This window comes from Phyllopteryx taeniolatus, chromosome 21 (assembly GCF_024500385.1).
Source record: "Phyllopteryx taeniolatus isolate TA_2022b chromosome 21, UOR_Ptae_1.2, whole genome shotgun sequence".
NCBI classification, from domain to species: domain Eukaryota; kingdom Metazoa; phylum Chordata; class Actinopteri; order Syngnathiformes; family Syngnathidae; genus Phyllopteryx; species Phyllopteryx taeniolatus.
This window is the reverse complement of record NC_084522.1, coordinates 1145955-1167757: the sequence shown is the minus strand read 5'-3', so window position 1 is coordinate 1167757 and position 21803 is coordinate 1145955. Positions and strand designations below refer to the sequence as shown.

The 21803-nt window shown below is 49.1% G+C and overlaps 3 protein-coding genes across 5 annotated transcripts; 2 read left to right on the top strand and 1 right to left on the bottom strand.

The window, feature by feature from the left end:
• The first annotated feature begins 12 nt into the window (after positions 1–12).
• On the top strand, positions 13–1555 carry eny2 (ENY2 transcription and export complex 2 subunit). Its single transcript, XM_061759468.1, has 5 exons — positions 13–142; positions 229–299; positions 744–814; positions 899–973; positions 1297–1555. Exons 2-5 carry the CDS (start codon positions 232–234, stop codon positions 1371–1373), a joined length of 291 nt encoding a protein of 96 aa, XP_061615452.1. The 5' UTR covers positions 13–142; positions 229–231; the 3' UTR covers positions 1374–1555.
• Positions 1556–1688: 133 nt separating this feature from the next.
• gdf6b (growth differentiation factor 6b) lies at positions 1689–4481 on the top strand. The gene is made up of 2 exons (XM_061759464.1): positions 1689–2574; positions 2939–4481. The coding sequence occupies exons 1-2, from the start codon at positions 2301–2303 to the stop codon at positions 3778–3780; spliced, it is 1116 nt and encodes a 371-aa protein (XP_061615448.1). The 5' UTR covers positions 1689–2300; the 3' UTR covers positions 3781–4481.
• Positions 4482–9706: 5225 nt separating this feature from the next.
• Positions 9707–21479, bottom strand: ints8 (integrator complex subunit 8). Of its 3 annotated transcripts, none has more exons than XM_061759423.1 (28): positions 21420–21479; positions 20468–20606; positions 20211–20385; positions 19377–19517; positions 19217–19288; positions 19081–19132; positions 18165–18347; positions 17776–17883; positions 17470–17622; positions 16611–16711; positions 16392–16533; positions 16000–16070; positions 15754–15929; positions 15554–15684; positions 14987–15097; positions 14447–14651; positions 14231–14352; positions 13890–14074; positions 13592–13625; positions 13457–13516; positions 13314–13375; positions 13113–13231; positions 12194–12297; positions 12056–12106; positions 11262–11335; positions 11112–11176; positions 10981–11024; positions 9707–10737 (listed from the first exon to the last, which is right to left on the bottom strand). In XM_061759423.1, the coding sequence occupies exons 1-28, from the start codon at positions 21441–21443 to the stop codon at positions 10621–10623; spliced, it is 3021 nt and encodes a 1006-aa protein (XP_061615407.1). In that variant the 5' UTR covers positions 21444–21479; the 3' UTR covers positions 9707–10620. The 3 variants fall into 3 exon arrangements, with proteins under 3 accessions (XP_061615407.1, XP_061615409.1, XP_061615410.1); XM_061759425.1 differs by having other exon boundaries at positions 21320–21473; XM_061759426.1 differs by lacking the exons at positions 9707–10737; positions 10981–11024; positions 11112–11176; positions 11262–11335; positions 12056–12106 and having other exon boundaries at positions 12217–12356.
• Positions 21480–21803: the final 324 nt, after the last annotated feature.

Below are 21803 nucleotides of genomic sequence, written 5' to 3'. Positions count from 1 at the left end.
AAAAAGCTCATATTAATAGATATTTTGTTAGTTAACCCACAGCCGCGAGGACGGACCCAAAGTGGTCCGACTCGTGTTTAGGACGGTGCATTGTTAACGAGGGACAGCGCGCTCACCCCAGCTGATCGCATCTACGACAAAGGTACACCGACACAGACTTTCTCGATTAAAACCTCTTTTACCTCGATACAATACGTTCGTGCGTGCTCATTTGCTTCCCCCCGCCAGACCATGAGCAAGGACTCCCAGATGAGGGCTGCCATTAACCAGAAGCTGATCGAAACGGGCGAGAGGGAGCGGTGAGCAAACTGCAGCCACTTCCAAATTCCAATCATGGGGGTGCTGCGAGAGTCTATTTTGTGCACTTCGCGGCCGCCCCCCCCCCCACACACACACACAACAACGGTTACTCTTGCACACTTCATATATGCGAGAGTCTATTTTGTGCACTTTGGGGCCTGGCCCCACAACAACAGTTACACTTCTTAGTGAGGAGGTGCAACTGTACCTAATGTTGTGTCCGCTCTAATGGCTGACTAATATAAACGTATAAGTAGAAATATTCGCTCCTGGGTTTAAGTAGACTTTTAAGGTATCTGCACTGTACTGGACTATTTATTTTTCACTTATAGTATACTTCTACCAGTCTTTTTTTCTTTTCTTTTTTTTTTTACACCTCTGTACTTCTACTTAAGTATAACAATATTGCAATATAATGGTACTTTTTCCACATTCGGCTCCAGATTGAAAGAGTTGCTCAGGGCGAAGCTGGTGGAATGCGGTTGGAAGGATCAGCTGAAGGCGCACTGCAAAGGTACTGACTGGGATTTAGTCGTGTAGAGTTGTTAATGTGTTAAAAGTGTTTCATCGCCTCACCCCCCCCCCCGTGCGCGTGCAGACGTGATCCGAGAGAAGGGCCTGGACCACGTCACGGTGGAGGACCTGGTCACGGAAATCACGCCCAAAGGCCGAGGTAATGCCGACGACCTTTTTCTTGATGAACTGCAGGTCCTCGAAATCGGAATTCGATTTTGTATCTGAAATCAACTTTACCCGTTGATATGAATGGAAACGCCACCAATCCGTTCCAGCGGCCCATGTAAATAAAGACCGCCCCCATAAATACGGTGTGGAACGGCACATGACCGGAGAGAGCCGATCGCAAGCGTCGGCTTTCGAAGGCGGAAGTGATATGGGGAGAAAAAAAAAAAAAAAAAAAGAGCTTTTGCGGCTCCTTTTCAACGGTAACAAAAATTGAAATCATGCATTTGAATATTGTCTCCCTCCCTCCATCAGCGCTGGTTCCCGACAGCGTGAAGAAGGAACTCCTGCAAAGAATCCGAGCGTTTCTCGCGCAGCACGCGGCCTTGTGAACGCCCCGCTGCTGCTGTCCACTCCCCCCACTCCCACACACACTTTAGCTCACGACATAGATCAACAGGCAAAATGCAGACTGAGGTTCATTCTCATCATGTTGTTTTATAAAGATTTTTTTTTAGTTTGTTATGCTGCAGTTTTTGGACAAAACAAATAAAAATCATGCCTATTTTAGTTATCGGCGCTTACTGTCTTTCTTTTGACACCCGACTCTTAATTTGTCAACGCACGCACAAATGCGACGCGTGCTCAAGACGCGTCGCACTCGGCGTCTCTTTTGACGTTCCTGATGGAGACATCCGCAGAGGTCGTATCCAGTCCGGACCGCCGCGGCTTCTCCGTAAGAGTCCTCAAAACCCAAAGCGACCGAAGAAAGGATGGGAGTTTGATGGGAGACGAAGCCACGGGCACGATGGCGTCACTTTCTGTATCAGTCGTCTGCTAAATCAGTGTGTCCCACTTCTCTTGCCGAACCTCGACCGGGATAGACTCCAGCTCGCCCAGAACACTAAATGGACTGTGAATGATTGTTTTTCTGTGCATTCGACTGGCGACCAGTCCAGGGTGGATCCCCTCTTCTCTCGCCAAAACTTGTGACAGTACTCTATCCGTGGTCCTGAATGACATGCGCGTGCGTGCGTTATTGTGCGCTCCACGAGAGGGCAGGATAGCTCCACTGCAACTTGAAGACGCGCAGCAACACGAGGCGCTTCAGAAGTCGCCATCCATGGGAACAAAATCAAAATAATAACAAATAAGAGAGACGCATCTTGACTCCCCGCCAGTGTCTGCGACTGCAACAAAGACTTTTACAGCCTTCGTCCCATCACTCGACTTTGGCTGCCCGGACGCGCGCGCGCGCGTGTGCGTGGGTGTGTGCGAGTGAGTGAGTGGGCTCCCCTCCCCCCACGACGAGGGCCCTCATGGACGTCTCTCTGGTGGCCGCTCTGTGCGGGGCTCTGGTGTTCGCGTGGCGGGTGCCCTCCTGCCGGCCCGTCGCCCTCTCGCCCCCGGGCAAGGCGGCCAAGCGCGCGGATGCGGCCCGGTACTCGAAGGGGCTCCGCGTGGAGCCCCACGACTATATGATGTCCATCTACAAGACTTTCTCCACGGCCGAGAAGCTGGCACCCAACGCCAGCTTCTTCAGATCGTCCAAGGCGGCCAACACCATCGCCAGCTTTGTGGACAGCGGACAAGGTAGCGCGTCAGCGAGGGCGACACGTTTCGTCACATCGTTTGTGTGTGTGGAAAGTTGCTTTGACAAACCTACAGATACATATCATTCTTTTGGATGTTCTTTTGTGACATTGTGTGTGTTTTTTTTTTTTTTTTTTTAAGTTTTCTTTTGTGATGTTAGTGTTTTCTTTTTTGTTGGGTTTGTTCATTATCGGATTTTTTTTCTTTTTTTTTTCGTAGGCTTTGTAGTTGTTGTTGTGTTTTGTATGTTTCATTTAGTTTTTGTCATATTCGTGTTTGTTGCTTTGGTTTCACGCACTGTGCAGCATGTTTGATTTCACCACCCGGCCAATCATCGGCATTGACGTTTTTCCGTTTTGGTCAGACGAGCTCCCGCTTTCCCCTCTGAGGAGTCAGCGGTACATCTTCGACGTGTCCACCCTCTCGGAGAAAGCCGAGGTGCTGGGAGCCGAGCTGAGGCTCTACACCGAAGCGTCCCGGAAGGTCGGCCCGTCGGAGCTTCGGCTGCTCTCCTGCCGGGACCGGCGGGCCCTGGACTCCAAAACCCTGGACCCGCAGGACCGGTACAGGCCCAGATGGGAGGTCCTGGACGTGTGGGAGCCATTCAAAGAATGGAAGCGCCAGGAGGCGAGCGCGGGGAGGCCCTTCTGCCTGGAGCTCACGGCCCGGTCGGACACCTCCGAGAGGGAGCCGGACCTCGCCCTGCTGGGCCTGCACCGGCACGCCAGGCCCCGGCAGAAGAAGGCCATCCTGGTGGTCTTCACCAGATCCAAGCGGAGGCAGACGCTCTTCGGCGAGAGGCGGGAGCGCCGAGCCCAAGGGCGCGGCCGCGGCAGGAGGACGGCGGCGTCCGGGGGCCGCCACGGGAAACGGCGCGGCACGAGGGCCGGGTCCAGATGCGCTAAGAAACCGCTACGGGTCAACTTCCGCGAGCTGGGATGGGACGACTGGATCATCGCCCCTCTGGACTACGAGGCGTTCCACTGCGAGGGCGCGTGCGACTTCCCGCTGCGCTCGCACCTGGAGCCCACCAACCACGCCGTCATCCAGACCCTGATGAACTCCATGAGCCCGGGACACGTGCCGCCCAGCTGCTGCGCTCCAGCCAAGCTCAGCCCCGTCAGCATCCTCTACATCGACTCGGGCAACAACGTGGTCTACGAGCGCTACGAGGACATGGTGGTCGAGGCCTGCGGGTGCAGGTAGGACGTTGGACCCCGAACCCCGGGCGGCTCGGAGTCCCGGACGTGGACTGCACGTGCTTAGTACCTCGTGCTGTATGCTTCATCCATCGGTCAACCAAGAAAACTCGCAACCGTCCAGTTTTCTGAAATTCAACTAAAACAGAAAATGAACACGGTGATATTTTCCCGTCCGTCGTCGTCGTTGCGAGGCCACATACGCAGCCTGATTCTTTTGACACGTGCAGCGCTCACGCCGTCACACCGGATGCATTTTGGGGGGAGAAAAAAACAAAAACACATTTCAAACACATTCTACTTTAATGCTGTTCTGTTCATTTAAAGCCAAAATACAAAATAGACCAAATGTGTTCATGTTATTTTAGTTACATTATTCAAAGCGTTTCCATGAATCCACAGCCAATGAAATGGAGGACAAGGTGTGTCCATAACTTTTGCTGTTCTCTGATGCACTGATGTTAAAAAGTTATTTGATGCTAATTTATGTTTCTGAGTAAGTTATTGCAAACGCATGCCTGTCAGATAATAACAGCACGGCTATCTTGTCATCGTCACTCCAAGCTAAACAGTTATGTTTTGGTTTTTTCTCACTATATGATTGATTTTACATTTTACATTAGCAATGTCATAAAATTGTTTAACTAAATAATAGTCATCAAATGCAATGTACGATATCTAGATTAAGAAATAAAAGTATACAAAAACGTCGACGTTTCAATGTTTTATTGACAACTTTTAGTCCAGTTACGTGAAATTGGATGATTTCCAACAGCGCCGTGTAAAGCGAAAACAAGGGGCTCCGTCACAAACCCCTGAGGGACATCTTATGAGTTTAGCACTTTAATGTACACTAAGCAAAAGTGGCCTGCATGGATGGACCGTCTCGTGTCAAAAAGTACTGCGGGGTGAGAAGGGGGTCAGCGGACAGCGCCTCGGCGTGTGTGCGCGCGCGCGCGCGTGTGTGTGTGTCAGCTAATACTGGACAAACAAATTGGCGTACAGATGCAACGTGTGACCTCTCTTCAGTCTACAGTGGGACAATGGTGGAGGAGGATCCCGACATCAGATTAAGGCCGGCTTCTCCACCCGGGGTTCAAAGTTCAAGTGGCCTATTGTCTATGTTTCATGGGGGCGGGGGGGCAACGACCCCGAAAAGGCCAGAATGGAATGTCCAACGACAAGGTGAGATACAAAAAATGGAAGGGCCAAAAAGCAGAACGCGGCATCTCCACAGCGACCCCCGTGGAGGCCTTCCCGCGCTCCGGACGATTTGCGGCACGGTGGGCGCCTGGTTAGAGCGTCTGCCTCACAGTTCTGAGGACCGGGGTTCAAATCCCCGGCGTCGCCTGTGTGGAGTTTGCATGTTCTCCCCGCGCCTGCGTGGCTTTTCTCCGGGCACTCCGCTTTTTCCTCCCACATTGCAGAACCATGCAGCCCAGGTCAATTGAAGACTCTAAATTGCCCGTAGGTGCGAATGTGAGTGCGAATGGTTGTTTGTTTGTATGTGCCCCGCGATTGGCTGGCAACCGGTTCAGGGTGTCCCCGATGATAGCCGGGATGGGCTCCGGCACGCCCGCGACCCGTGTGAGGAGAAGCGGCTCAGAAAATGGACGGATGGATGGAGCGACATACAAAGGCGCGTGGGATCGGGCTGTCGTTATCAGCACGGAAGCGGCGTAAATGTCTCGCACGTGTGCATGAAGACGAGGTGGGAAAGGGAATTTCAATCTGGAGGGAGACACCGGAGGATCTGACAGGAGCTGCTGCTGCAGCCGCCTGAGAGCACCAAAATAGGCTCATCGGACACAAAATTAGGGACAGCTGCTTTTCACTCTTGTCAATTCCAATCCAAGTCTCCCCGGCGGGGCGCTACAGGACTTGACGGGTTCTCCAGGAAAGCAGCTTGAGAAAAGCCAAGATGAAAAAAAAATGTACCTAGTAAAACCTGAGGAAGTCTCACACGCACAAACACACGCTGAACGAGGGGATTGGGGTGTAAAGCGAAAATAACAAGGGGCTCCGGTTTAGCACTTTAAAAATGAAAGCCAATGTGTGTGCGCGCACATGTTCATGTGTGTATGTGCCTGAAGTTGTGTGTGTATACACACATCCTTGTGGGTGTTTGCATGTACGTGTGTGTGTGTACACATACAGTATGTGGAAGTGTGCGCGCGTGTACATGTATGTGTGTATGCGCATGTCTGTACACATGTATTTGTGTACGTATATGTTTGTTAGCATGTACACGCGCGTGCATATGTACATGCGTTTGTATGCATGTGTGTGCGTCAGCCTGTATGTGTGTCTGTTTGTATGTATGTGCACGAGTGTGCGCACGCATCTGTGTGTGTGTGTGTACGTGTAAAGCAAAAACAACAAGGGTCTCCAGGACAAAGCCCTGAGGGACACCTCATGAGTGAAACAATGAAAGCCAATGCAACAAGCGCGCGTGCGTATGTTGGCTGGCTGAGTTTGTCTTTTCCGCGGGTGTTCCTCTTCTGTTTGTCTTCTTCTTTTACTGTCACATCGGGACGATGATGAAGATGAGGAGGCGGAGGAAGAGGAGGAGGACACATGTTTGCAATAGCAACTCGCAGCTGGCCCTCATTGAGCACACTTGACATCCATTCTTGTGTGCAAAGATACTTCTTCGTGTGAGTGCGTGCGTGCGTGCGCGCGCGTTGAGTAAGTCAAAACAGAGCAAGTGTCGCTTCTCACGGAGATTTTTGTTTCGGGTGACAGCGCCGACTGCGAGCGTCTGCACTTGGAAACGCAGAACCAGATCAGACCACCTTGAACCCCCCCCCCCCCCCCCCCCCAGCTCATTAAAAATATCTGCCGAGAGCTCGTTAAGACAAAATGGCTGGTCGTCACATCCAAAGGAAATGACACGAGACGGGAGGCGAGCAGCCCCCCCGGCCTCGAGCGCCCCATCGACATTTTTGGTTCACAAGCAGGAAGTTTGACTTCTTGTCACGTGTTGACACTTTCACGACTCGGAATTTATGGAGACCACAAGGAGACCGAAGGCCACTTTTATGGCAAAAAGACCACACATATAAAAATCAGGGGGTCAGGTTTCAAATTAAAATCTCAAACTAGAGGGTTAGGGTTTCAAATTTGAGTTTCTAACAGTTTCACCTTTATTAGGGTTTCAAACAAGAGTCAAATTAGGGTTTCAAGCCTACATTAGGCTTTTAGTTGAGGGTTTCAAAACAGGGTTAGGATTTCAAAATAGGGTTTCAAGCGGTTGGGTTTCAAAAGGTTTGGGTTTCAAGCTTGGATTAGGGTTTCAAACAAGAGTTAAGGTTTTAAAATAGACTTTTGAGACTTGGTTAGGGTTTCAAAAAAGGGTTAGTATTTCAAATTTGGGATTTAAACCTGGATTAGGGTTTCAAACAAGAGTTAGGGTTTTAAAGTAGGGTTTCAAGCCCAGGTAGGGTTTCAAACAAGAGTTTGGCTTCGTAATTAAGCCTTCAAGCCTGGTTTGGGGTTTCAAATTAGGGTCCTCAAACAAGGGTTAGGGTTTCAAATTTCCACATTGCTGTCGTGAATGTTAGTACACGTTTGAAAAGGTCGCAGTCAAGTTGTGTTAGAACAGCAAATACTGTAACGAAGGCTTGCTCTTGAATGTAATTTACTGTATTCCCCTGTATGCCATAAGAGTGGGGGCAAAGAGGTACAAACAAAAAAAAAAAAAAAGGGGGGTGGGGGTCAATCAAAGTCAAAAAAGTCCTTCTTGACTTTGAAGCCCTTTTGTCGTCGGAGGGAAACCCGAAACGTGACGCGACGCCCGCATGAGGCCAGACGGGAAATGCGAGGTGAAGCACGGAGGAAGTGTTGATGGGCTGAGGATGGAGCCGGGGGGGGCTTCCACGAATGCTTTTCATTGATGGGACGCAAAAGCTCCCACTGCTGTCACACGCAAAATATGAGCATGAATGGATGCATTTATGCAGAGAGAACATTTCGCACGCAGTTTGAATACAGAGCGAGACCTCGCTCCATTCGGTAGCTATCTCGAGTCAATGTTTCAAAGGCTGGTTCGGTTTTCAAAGTAGGGTTTCAAGCCTGGTTTCAGGTTTCACGATTGGGTTAGGACTTCAAACAAGGTTTTCAAGACTGGATTATGGTTTCAAATTAGGCTCTAAAGATGGGGTTAGGGTTTCAAACAAGGGATTGAAGCCTGTATTAGGGTTTTGATCAAGAGTTTGGGGTTTAAGCCTGGGTTAGGGTTTCAAATAAAGAACAAGGTTTCCCTCGCATCCATCACAAATTCGAATCACATTGTCAATCCAAGCAGTTCATCCTGTTTGCGTGAGGACACGTCACGCATGTAGCAGGGACCACCGGACTTGGGGTATAAACGGACGGATCTGGGATTGATCAGATGAACGATGCAAGAGGGAAGATTGGAAGTTTGGCGAAATCCCAAAGCGGCCAACATTGGCGGGAAAATCCAGCAGCTGCCGAACAGGACGGAACAGAAAAGAAGAGCGGGAGGTGTCCAACATGAGAACTTTGATCAATATCTCAGAACGCGCCACGTCTGCGGGCGAGGCCGATACTCGAGCAGCGGCGGAGCGGAGTTCCCACCTGGCGCCGAGTCACGCGCTTGACGCCCCACCGGCAGGCAAAACAATTGTCCACGCTTTGGGATGTGTATGCACTTCAAAATGGCTTCCGAGCAGCATGTCGCGTCATCAAGTCGCACAAAAGGCCTGAAACCCCAATCCAGACTAGAAACCCTAACCATGGCTGCAAACCGTATGCTGAAACACTTACCTTTGTTTGAAACACTAACCAAGGTTTGAAACCCCACCTCTGACTTAAAACCCTAATTTGAAACACCTAGCCTTGTGTGAAACCTTAACCCTGACTTGAAACCATGATTTGGCTTTCCTTTAAATCAGATAGCACATATTTTGGTGTTCCTCATGGTTGTGTCCCAAGAACCTTGTAGTTCTCTACAGTGGTCATCAGACTCTCCCCCAGACAGCTCAGCAACCCCCCGCCCCCCCCCCCCCCAAGTTGACCCTCTCGGACCTTTAGGTGTTGATTGCTCTACGACCGCTAAGTCTTTCCTGCTCGCCAGGGTTCAGCGGTCAATGAGGCGGCGGGGCCCAATGGCGGCAAATAGCGTCGATCACCTTAAACGCCAAAAGACGAAACATGCGCACACACACACACGCGCTTACACTTGGGCCAGACGCAGCAAAGGAATGTCGGGAATCCGGGAAAGGGTTAAGCTACTGCCACTAAGCGCGCGTGCACACACACACTTTGAAATGATTTTAAGTCATTTTTATTTGAAACCTTTTTAATTCGATTTTTAATTCAATCTATTTGAATGGCGCTTTTAATTCTCTTCTGGTTTTCTCCTGACGTCGCCACACAAAGACGCTTATTCGGCAACTAGCGGTAAAAATCCCTTTTTTTTTTTTTTTTTTGTTTTAACTAGTGTCATATGGTTTCAAATTGTTGACCAGAGCGCCAAACACAATACCTTGAATCAATTCTACAATGGAGCGGATGAATGCTAACGGCGGGCATGTTGCAGTACACGGTGCGTGGCCAATGGATTTATGGGATTCGCTTTTTTGTAAGGGCGGTTAAAAGAACTTTCCGTGGCGAACACGTCGAATTTATCCTCCAAATTAGATTTCAGAAGATGCGACAGATACTGTTGAAGACGCGCAGGACTCGGAGCGCCGCCCGATGATTGTCTGCACGTGTGATCGGTTTCGTGTCAAGGGTGAAAACAAAACGTGGCCCGCATCTTTTTGTTGAAATTCCAAAGCAGCGGGCCCGCGGCAGCTCGACACCACATTGACGCGCCGCCGCGAAATGCGCAAACAGATCGCCTTTCTCAAAAGGAATGCAACAAAAGACACGCACGCGGGAATACAAGAAAGACGTACATGTTCAAATGTTGTTGACGTTTGAATGTTTATGAAATCCGCTTTTAAGTACAAAAAAATGCCCACACGCTAGTTTCTTTTTGGGGGGGTTGTTTCAATTGTACCTGAAAGCTCAATTTGCGAAAATGAAACGTCCTCAGGCATTTCATTTGGTAATTAAAAAAAAAAAAAGTAAATGCCAGAAAAGCAAGAAGAAATACATGTCCACGCACAACAACAATCATGTACTTTGGTGAACATGTTCCACATTTTCGACATCTTTCTCCTCTCGCTTGTTCAGCTCTGACCAAGCGGTTGAGAATGCGGCCCGGGACCGCAAGGCATCGGGTTTGATTCCCGCAACAATAAGCTGCTCTCCGGCTGCCCTTCGAATTGGCTCCAAACACCGTGGCGCCAACTTGTGGTCATATTGGCTACTGCGCCCTATGCTGACTTTGTTCATTCATCCATTGAAATGTAGAGCGAAAAAAATAGATGTATAAAGAAATACATTAGCCCTAAATAAACGTTTGAAAACAAAGACTGAACACATTTCATGCGAATGTATTGTACTAAAAAGTGGCCCTGAAGCGCAAAACACAACAGCAAACGACGAACGATGTCATCAGTGGTGTTCCGATCTTCCCAAAGCGGCGTCGCGCCCCAATGTTTCCCCGAAGTGCGACGGGAAGACGCGCGCAGGCTAGCCGGCCGTGCGGGTCGCCGCCTTTCCCTCCTCGCCCTCGGGGCACGTTTATATTATAAATGTATCATATTTGAGGTTTGTGTCGACGGAGAGTGTGAAAACGGGGCTGAGACAATCCTCTGAAGGTTTTTTTTTTTCCCCGCTACTAGTAACTTCCTGGTGCGGACGACGCAGCCCGTGTCCAAAAGGTATCTATTAGCAAATGTCCGATGTTGTAGCACAACCTTGGAAAAGGGACTCAGAAGTAGAGCTTGGCCATGGCCTGCAGGAACTTCTTCTTGCGCTTGTGCGCCGCCAGCTGCAGAACCTCCTCCGGGTTGCTCGTGTTCAGCTCGGCCTGACCGATGGCTTTGATCTGGGGAGCAAAGGACGTTTCATTAGGGACGCCTGCACACCCTTTTCAAACGAATGAATGCGAGCTCTTCAATTTGCCACCCAGAAAGCTACAAATATCCATCAACAAAAATGTTTTGTTGTGACTTCATCGAACTATTTAGCTTGTCCGCAGGTTGCGCCCAATAATCGGGACTACGCAAGAAAAACATTGGAACAGGGGTGTGTAAACTTTTTATATCCACTGGATGTTGACGCTTCTTACCGCTATTTGTCTCTTTTCTGTCTCGCCGCGCTTGTGGTGGATGTCTGATCACACAGTCAAGGTTGCGTTTAAAAAAAACAACAACAAAAAAACAAGTCTGAATTGAAAGTTGAACATTCGAGTGAGGATACGCGTGAGGTATTCCAAGATGGTGACGTCCCAGATGTAGTCGTAGAAGGAGTCCATGGCGTCGTGGCTGGCTCAAAAGACACACAAACCCGGTCGTACGGGAGTTGGCTTGTCGCGTCGTGTCGCGCTCGACGGTGTCAAAATAAGTCTACCTGTTCTGCTCTTGGAGCGCTTTGAACGCCGTCATGTAGTCCACTTCCCGCAGGAACTGGCACAGGACCGCCACCTGTAACCCACACAACACGATACGCCATGAATACAACTCTAACCCATCTACAGAGCGCTTGAAAAAACAAAAAAACAAAAAAAAAAAGTGCTGCCCGTGAATAAAGGTCAAACATACCACATCAAACAATACTAAAAACTGGAAAAGCAGTTTAATAAAAAGATCTCTCTTTGCCATGCATTATGTTTCACAGATAAAATACAACCACAAACAAACGTGCGCACAAAAACTCTTACACACACACGAATGCGCCAAAACAAAAAATACACAATACAGAGACGCACACGAGACAAACACGTATGATGGATACAACCGCAAAATGGACAAGATGCGCACAAATGCACGCAAAAAAATAATAACAAAAACACGTCACAAAAATACCCAAAATAAAACCACAAACGCACAAAAACACACACACGCAGTCACCAGAAAACAAAACCACAAATGCAACAACTAATGACAGATATTTAAAAATGGCAAAAATATGCGCACACACGCACACACACACATGCATATAGAATGGAAAGAGAATACACAAATGCTTACAAAAAACACACACACCACAAATGCAACCATAAAGGACAAATACCCAGAAATATTACAAAAACGTATAAATACACGCACGCAAAAAAAACGCACACAAAACGAAAAAACAGATGCACACACACCAATGATAAAAAGGCAGTGTGTAATATTCGTGTGTGTGTGTGTGTGTGCGACCTGTGTGTGGCAGTTCATCATGGAGCAGCACTTGATCATCCTCTTCAGAACCTGAAGGCAAAAAACACACACACACACACACAAAATGAGCGATGGTGAGGAGCGGCCGCAGGGAAGACGCTCGCTCGGTGCGGCCACCTGGTCCGTGTAGACGTCGGGCGGGACGGCCTTGCTGAAGAAATCCGACGACACGCCGCCGGCCTGCAGGTACAAGTTGAGGGCGGCCGAGTACTGGTTGGTGGCTGTGGGGGACAACGCCGCCGCCGCCGCCGCCGCCGCCATTAAGGATGCAAGTCGCCAACTAAACAGTATTTCAATTCATCTGCCGATTCGTTTTGAACAAACTCTTTTTTAGTTTCCATTCCGGGAACATAAAGTGACTGTGATTCAATTATTGGTTTGGTCTGTAAAAGATCTGCTAAAACGTTGATGACAGATTTTTACAAATGTCCTCTGCAGTCTGCCAACATGGAGGACAGAGACGGATAGCAACGCGCTACATTTACTCCAGTAACATTTTGGAAAAAGTGTACTTGTCAGAGTAGTTTTAATACTGCATACTTTTTACTGTTACTCAAGTATTTAGGTTAAGAAGAAACGGTACTTTTACTCGGTTACAATAATCTACATGCCGCTCGCTACTTTCATTTCTCAATAATTGCACGCGCGATCTATTTTTAGACTTTTGTTTTTCGACTTCCGCATCGGGCGCCGTTGCTCCAATCCGCCGTGACTACCACAGTGACGTTTGGCACGAGTTCACCAATCAAACCACACAAAAAAGTCACACGTCCGCCCACAAAGTCTCCGCGGGCCAATCAAAGTGCCTCGTGACCGCTGCGTGTGACTCACGTTTACGTTACAGACGCCGAAACACAACAGCTTCAACATGCAGCGTAGTTTTGTCACTGCCCAAACGTTGATATTTCAGCCCACTTCTCACTTGAGAAAACACCTCGCGCCGAGTTGCAGACGTGTTTGCTGTTGTTTTGGCAACATTCGCACTATTTGACGGTCCCACGCAACTGTGAAACACGATGATCGTAAGTGTCGTTACCGAAGTAGATGTCGGCCTGCGTGATGAGCCACGATTGGTTGTTGGGGTTCAGCGTGAGGGCGTAGGTCACCAGCTCCTTCACCGTCACGGCCACCGCCTCCACGTCCACCGCCTGGATGCTACACAACGCGCGCACGCACACCTTTAGAGACGACGGCGTCGAAGGGAATATAGGAGGAAGAAAGGCTGCAGGCGTGTTACTTGGGCAGCGACGCCGGCCAGATGGAGAGGTGCTCGGCCGTCACGTCGTTGACGATGTCGTCCTGCGGAGGGCGACAGAGCATCGAATCAATCATCGCGCAAGCGAGCGCAGAAGAGGCGGCGGCGGCGGCGGCGCGGCGTACCCGGACGATGCTGTGCAGCCGCACGAAGAGCGAGATCAACGTGGTCAGCACCAGCGGCTCCTGACGCGCAAACGCGACATGGACGACGTCACAAACGACGACGACGACGACGACACATTTTAATCTCGTACTCACTCGGATCTTCTTGACAAACGTGATGAATTTACTCCTGGAAGGACAAACAAACACAACACAACACAACACACGTTTTGTGCCATTCCCTTTGTTATTATTTGTTAGCCAATTATGCGTCATTTTCATATCATCCGGTTCATAGCGGTAAAGACTGAATTTAATTTTGAAAAATTTGTTCTCCATCCAAAGGACACAATTGCGTCTCACAACTTGTTTTCTAAAGACGCCAATGACATTTATGGATTTATCAGATTTTTCTCTTCTTTTCCATGACAATGAACACAAATGTTGCTGGCACCTGTGCAGGATGCCCATGGAGGACTCGCGGTGCTTGATGAGTCCCACGCGCCCGTCGTTGCTCCTCTTGTGCTGCAAGGAGACGCTGCAGATCTGCACCACCGCGTCCCAAAGCTCCTTGGCCGTGCGCCGGCTCTCTTTGGGACCCGGGAGCTCCTTGCACGTAGATGCCAGGAGCTGGCCCAGCTGATGAGGGAAGGTTTGGTGTGTTTTTGGATAACAACACAAAATTGCAAGAAAACCGGAAAAGCGAAAAATTGCACGAAACAGAAAGAGAAACACACGCAGACGCAGAGTGTTTCAAGCGCTCATGTTGACGTTCGCAGGACGCGGGCGTGTCACCTTGACGTAAGGGTTGTTGGCGACGGCCGAGGGCGGCACCTGCAGCGTCAAGTAGTCGTTCTCCCTCCAGTTCAACATGAAGGCCACGCACTCCTCGCCGACCGCCTGCCGCAGCGGAAGATCTGCGCGCAAAAAAAATGTGAAGAAAAACGCCGTTACAGCCCGACCGTGGCGTGCTGGGGCACGGCCGGCGGCGGCGGCGGCGGGGAAACTCGCCGCGTATCCTCATCTCCAGGTATCCGCGAACTCTGCTGACGAGGTCGGGCGGCGGCCGCTCCTTGCCGCCGTCGGCCGCCGCCGTCTCGTGGGCTCGCACCTCCGTCAGCAGCAGCTCGTTGAGCATCACCTGCCGCAGACGCGGGGAGAACTCCGTCACCAGCTCCAGGCAGGCCGAAAGCAGCTGCCGCGCGTGCACAAAGTCCTGAAACGCCACCGTTGCGGATTAGCTGAACTCTCGTTATTATGGAAGGGTACTGAGAGGGCGGAGCTAAATAGAGCATCCCTGCGCTATGACGACATGATTTGGTGTCACGCCACAACGTCACAAATTCTCGCTAGGACGTCATGCTACAATGCCGCGCTATGCTAGTACGCTACGTTATGGCACTATATGATGTCACACTACGACGTCAGCCTATCAACGTAGACGACACCGCAAGAGCCATCAGGATTTGCAAAGTGTACCGTGACGAACGGAACCGATCTCATAGACAATGATGTCATCGTGATGCACGACGACGATGACATCGTCGGTACCTTAATGGCCGTGCAGTGGAGGCCTTTAGCCATGAGGATGTAGACCAGGTCTTTGGTCAGGTTGTCTTTGATGGCCAGGATCACGTTGATGTAGTCCGGAGGGACTTCCCACTGAAAACAAAATAGGAGAGCAGCGTTAGCATTAGAGCTATCGAATGATCTGATCAAGCCGTTTTTGGTTGATTCCCGGTGAACTTGAATGCAGCACGAGTCCGTCTAGCAGGGTTGTCAAATTTGTTTGCGTCGTGGGCCACATCGCAGTTGTTACGGAGTTTAGGATTTCCCTCAGAGGGCCGGTATGACCGCGAATGTTTAATCACCTCGTCCTATTGTTACATACAGTGGAAACTGGATAATTTGCTTCGAGGATAACAATTGAACTATTGTTGAAGTTACTGGAAAAAAGAGTCTGGGGACAAAAAATTAAATACTTGCAATATAATTATTTGCAACTGACAATTTGAAATGTGGGTATTGATGCATGTGATTCGCTTCCGCGGGCCACGCAAAATGATGCGGCGGGCCGGATCAGACCCGCGGGCCGTGAGTTTGCCAGCGGCGGCCCACCTTGCCGTTGACTCTCCAGAAGGGTCTGTCGGCCACGTCGTGCAGCTCGTTGAGGATCTGCCGGATCCCGCGCGGGTCCGAGCAGAGGATGAGCCGCTGCTCCAGCTGCCCGACGCTCACGCTGACCGACGCTGCGGAAGAAGAGCGGCGGCGTCAGCCGCCTGCGGCGGTTCCCGCCTACGAAGCGCACGCGCGCTTACCCGGGATGTCGTAGAAGGACGGCAGCGGCTTGGCGCCGAGGTCGACGGCGGCCGAGCGCTTCCTCAGCTGCTCCGCCAGCAGCTTCCTCTCCTCCTCCCTCAGGAGCTCGCCGAAGAGCTTGTGAGAGGACACCACCAACGCCAGCGACAGATCCTCCAGGCCTTCGCAAAGGCCGCTGCCGCGCAAGCGCCGAGATAAGAGTCCGAGCGAAAGCGTGACGGCGGCGACTCGTTGCCTTGACTCACCGCATGAAAGTAGCCATGTTCCTTCTGGATGCTTCTGACGAACGCTCCTTCTCCAGGGACCGCGTGCACACCTGCAAGATCAACGCGTTCCCCTCACAACACGCCGTCCATTTCGTGCAACGCTCGAAGCTGACGCGAGGGGAAGCCGAAGAGGACGCTACAGTGCTGCACGCCTTCGGGATTCTTCCGGTTTATATTGAGTGACGGCGTGTGGTCACGTGCTTTGTTGAGACGCATTTTGGTCGATGCCGCTAACAATTCCTAACATGTTGCCTTTTCCCAATTTCTTTGTTGTGTAGAAGTTATTCAGAGGTCCAGAGTTGTATCGTTGCATACGCAATAAAAGCCATTTTCATTTGTCAATCTGGCGATAAAGATAGGAAGGGCATTACCTCTAAAATGAAGTCCAGCAGGCGCTTGCTGGGCTTCATGAGCAGCTGCTGGAAGCGCACGCTGAGCACTTCCGCTTCCAGGGCGTCGCGCACGGCGTTGCACACGCACAGCTGGCGGCACACCTCGTCCAGGCCCGCCTCCCTGCGTGACGACACACGTCACACGGGACGTCAACGGCCGGCGATACGGAAAATCGCAGGACGGGTTCTCTCGCTCACCCTTGCTGGGCCTTGTACGAGAGCTCCCTGAGGACCGAGTGCCTGAAGTGCTTGGGCAAAGTGCGGCTGGCGTTGTCCTTGATGAACGCTTCCACCACGGCCTGCGCCCAACACGAGCGTCATTTCATACAGTGTTGCCTTGACTTATGAATCCCCCCCCCCCCCCCCAAAAAAAAAAACACTTGTATCCCAATACAACGTTCCCCTTTCAAATGAATGAAAACACCAAATAGCACTCTCTGCTATTATAAGAACAAAAACTAAATACAACGTTTAACAGTTGATTGACGATTTCATGCACTAATTCAATGAGCATTGCGCTGCTCCTTCTGGTGTGCTCGCCTAGGCCACCAGGGGGCATACGTATAGAGATACATGAAGAAGATGCGACATCGATGCTAGTTTTGTTAGCCTGTCTATGACGTTTTGCACTGTGGGTTAGCATTCAGCTTGGGGACTTGGCTCAGACCAAGGTATGTGGTGTTTTAAAAAAATTAAATGCCGGCACAAAACGCAACTGTGCATGTACATTCACAACTGATGATGGCCGGATTTATAGTGAACTTTGCCGCCTGAAGCGCACTCAAATCTTTGCTCACAACGAGAAGCAAAAAAAGTAAAACAAAGAAAAACACTAAAAAACAACCGAGCGATGGCTTACTTGAAAAACTTGAAAGTTGGCCATTCGCAAGTCTACATACCACTGAACGCTATATATCAAAAGTTTACACACCACTTTTCAAATGCTACATTTTAGTGATAAAAATTAGACCACGACAGGATAAACCCACTGGAACATCTGAGCTTTATCAGTGGTTAATCAGAGACTGGGGGCAAACGGGGGCAGCTCGGCGCTCACCTGGTAGCCGCGTGCGCCGAGCAGCCCGTTGATCTGGTCGTAGCGCGTGGTCTGAGAGTCGCGGGAGTCGCAGTCGCCGGTCAGAGCTTTGCAGGCGTTCCAGTAGCCCGCCAGGCGCTCCTCGTCCAGGTGGACGTGCACGGCCGAGTCCAGCTGACGAGGCAAAGACGTGCGACGGGACTGAACCGAAGCATCTTCACATCCTGACGCAGGTGCCGGCGTCGGGTCTAATGTATGAAATACCGCTTTCGACGCAAGCGAGGAGGCGATATCCCGCACGAGATGGGCTAAAAGGTGTGTTTGTACCTTCTTCAAGAGCTCCTTGGTCTGCCTGAAGTGGTCTCTGGCTTTCTCAAAGGCCGGCCGGTCCGTGCAACCGTGCTGGAAGAAAATGGCGCCCAAGTCGTAGTGAACCTGAAACGAGTCGAAGGCGGACCCCGTGAAAGCAGAAAGCCCTGACCGGCGCGACGTGAGACATCGTCAGGCGGGCCTCGGGAAATCATGCGATTTCACTTCAATGGTCTGATCGTTATTTATTTACTAGAAATAACGAATGATCGTTCAACTATCTATGCCAGCGACGTGCAGTGACGAGCTGGCATAAAGTCCACAAGCAACCTGGGTATCCACTTTTAGTGACATTTTTGTTGAAGATGTTTTTCCTCATGTCAGATATTGGTTGCGTCGGAGCCCACCTGGCAGTGCAGCTCGTTAGCGCTGATGCGGAGGCCCGCCGTGGAGGATTCGGTCTCGCCGTTGGCGGCGGCGGTATCGGCGGCCAACAGGTCCAGAGTCCTCACGGTGTGCACGTAGAAGTCCTTCTTCAGACGCAGCGCCCCCGCCAGGACGCTGATGGAGTCGCTGGCCTGCTCCTTTAACTTTTATTGAAACAATATTTTAGGAATGGATGGTAGTCATAAAAGTTTCATTTCACATAAAATAATACATTAGATTTCATTCAGAAATGCATTCATCTAATTGATTGTTTTTTAATTATAAAATAGTAAAGTTATTTTAAAAGATATTTTCTGATTTTACCTTTTCAAAACTGAAGACATTTTTTTAATGAATTGATTATTTTTAACAATCAAATGCTTATTCTGTTATATTAATAAAATGATAATAACTAACTCATTTTTTATTTTAAAGTTTATTTTTAAAGTAATTATTTGAAATTATAATAAACGGTTATTTTATTTATAAAAAGGTCTTTTTACCTTCAAAAATAATTACAATAAAATAATAGTATTTATTATGTAATTGATCAAACAATTGATTGCATACAAACAATTACAATACAATAATTTTCATTTTATTTACTGAAAAAAAGAATTCTAGTAAAATAATGGACATTTTTATCACTAAACCATTGTTCATTTTACTGTAAAAAAACAATTACAACAAAATTAAGCAACAATTAATATTTCGTATAGAAATAATTAATCATTGATTAATATATAATTTTGAAAAATAAAAGTATTTACTCAATTAAAATGCAACTGAGAGGACGGACGTATGACGGCCTTTAATTAATTAACTTTTTTTTCCCATTTTGCAGGAAGCTGAAACTGAAGCCGATGGATAAATGAAGCACCGGAGACGTTTCCTCACCACACTGAGGATGTTGTCTGTCATCTCTTTTTCCTGCTGCACGACACTCAACCTGCAGAAACGACCAACAAACAAATTCACGTCCGTGTGAAATCTTGTCGCGATTGCGACGCGCCCATCGCGAGAGAAAACTTGCATGTTCATCTGGTGCGGCCCCGGTTTGGTTTGCTTCTCGGGAAAGCTGCTCAGCACGATGGTTCTGATGGCCCTGGGGTAGCGGGGGGGGGGGGGGGGGAGAGTTCTTCATCCCGCCGCCGCGGCTTCGATTTTAAAACGCAGACGTTTTTGGGTCTCACCAGCGGTTGTAGATGAGGACGGCCATGGCGGTGGTGGGCGGCAGCGTGGACGGGTCCAGGTCCACGTGTTTCACGCCCGCCGGCACTTTGCTGACGCACAGCAGCTCGTTCAGCAGCATGTTCAACACGGGGATGCTCAAGCTGGCGAGCGGACGTTGACGGTTGGATTTGATTCCGTTACATTCATTTCATATAAATATATGTCGGCTGTAATGTCTTCATTCACGGATCCGATCGAGACATTGCAGACATTACGGCCGACGCCACCTCGTTCCCTCCGCGGACGTTTCGTTTCGCGTTTGATTCCAAAAGCTTGTTTGCGTTAATGCGTTTCTGCCCTCGACGCACACGCACAGAAGTGGTCATCGGGGTCAGCCGCGATGTCACCGGCGGCCCCGCGGCTAACTGTATCGTGGCTAATCGGTGTGAGCAACGGAGCCTGAAAGTTCTACAGTAAAGAGCAATGCGATGCAAAACCTCGGAGACAGAACTTGCCTTTCGCGGCAGCACGACAGTGATGCACGAGCATCTAAAAAGGAAGCGCGTTGCGGCCAATTCAATTGATCAAGAGTCCTCTCGGTATGCTACTTGCTTATATCTTAACAATGACAATTTCATTTTCCATTATTAACACAAATGTGAATATAAGACTAGATACACCAGTGCGATTACATTCTTTACATTTGATTTAATTATGTCATTAATATTACAGAGTGCTATGTAAAACATGTAACATGTAAAAATGTGTTGCTTGTTTTTTTTTATTGCCGTATTTTGGGGCACATTTCATTCATTTCAATGAAATTCTCCACTGCGTAGATATGTAAAACACACCCTTTCTCCAGCGCGTCGAGGTCCCACTTCATGTACGCCGCCACTTTGAGCGCCAGCAACTTCAAGGTTCGATTCCTGCGGTTGTCGGCGGGAGGCTGCACCTGGTTCTGCTCGTTCACCGACGGCTTGGACGCCTGCTCCAGGAACTGGACGACCAGCTGCACGCCCGTCGGGTCTGAGGAGGCGCACGGGTATCGTCATCGTCGCCACGTGGGAAAGCGCGTCATCCGGAGACCGTTGTAACGTCGTGCTCTCACCTGGGTTGGACTTCTGCAGGTGTTTCTCCAGCAGGGACGCGTCCAGGAGGAATTCGAACCAGGAAGTCTGGAGCGGCGTGCCCGGCCGGCTGCTCGTCACGGCGGCGACCCGGTCGGCCGCTTCTGCGCTCATCCTCCTCTGGTGAACACAATTTCATAGAAAATGTGAAAGAACAATAAAGTGCATTTACGACACTACAGAAAACGTTTCCTTATTCAATCTGAATGTTAAAGACAGCTTGTTCACTCTTTAGCATGTGTTAACATATACATCTTGTTGCGTATATGTGTTGAATATTTGCCTTTTAGAGGCGGGGCTTGTGAGATGATTGTGTTTGTGCGTTTTCCTGTTCTCTAAATGGCTTAAAAGTGCTTTGGCGACTGTGGCTCTCCTTTCCCACAAGCGAGGGCATTACAAGAAGTAAGTAAACTGTACCGATAACAAACACATAAATACGATCGCTCAAAACAAAATGATAAACCACGATGTTGGAGTTAAGATTAAGGTTTAGGGGTTGTCTCGTGGTTACCAAGAATAGCCAAAAACGTTCAAACTAAACTCTAAAAACATTGTTTTGTAAAATCATGTAAGAAATGCATATCTACGACAAATCTGTTGAAGAAACAATCGGGAGTAGCATGTAGCTAGTTTGTTATCGTCTCCCTGGTAGCCCAAGCGGGCGGGGTTTCCACAAGTTCAACCAGCGTGCATTTGTGTGTACGCCCGTTCGGAGCAGCCGCTGTCATATATCAAGCACACTGCTTCCTCTGTTGTTTCATTTACGATACATTTTCTCGCTAGCTGATAAACTTTGGAACCCGGCGTGCTGACCGGAGGGTAAATTATCTTACCTTAGTGCGTAAAATATGAACTAGAACAACACAGAACGTTTAAATAAGTTTAAAGTGGGCCTAAATATTTGGAGAGCGACATAGTGCTGCTGTTTCTCACGTAAACGATTCCGAGCATCGCCATTGCGTTTCCTCGGTTTCCGGTTCCGGTTCGTCTTCGGGAGGGTGAAAGTGCGCCGCATTTGGCGCATATTTATATTTATATCAAATATTTTAACATTTTACTATAATATTACACATATACATTGAGTTGCTGTTTTAGTGACATCCTACACAAAGTTGTCGATTTATAAGGCTATTTTAATGTCTTTATATTCTCTTTCAATGCGTAAAATGTCATTCTACGGTAAACATATATCACTGTCAATAATATGCTACATATTTAGAACTAAATGTGCAAAAAATTACTGTCCCATAATTAGATGTTATTTACCATATACAGACATGCAACAGCTAAATGTTTTTTTTTTTTCTTGTTTCGATT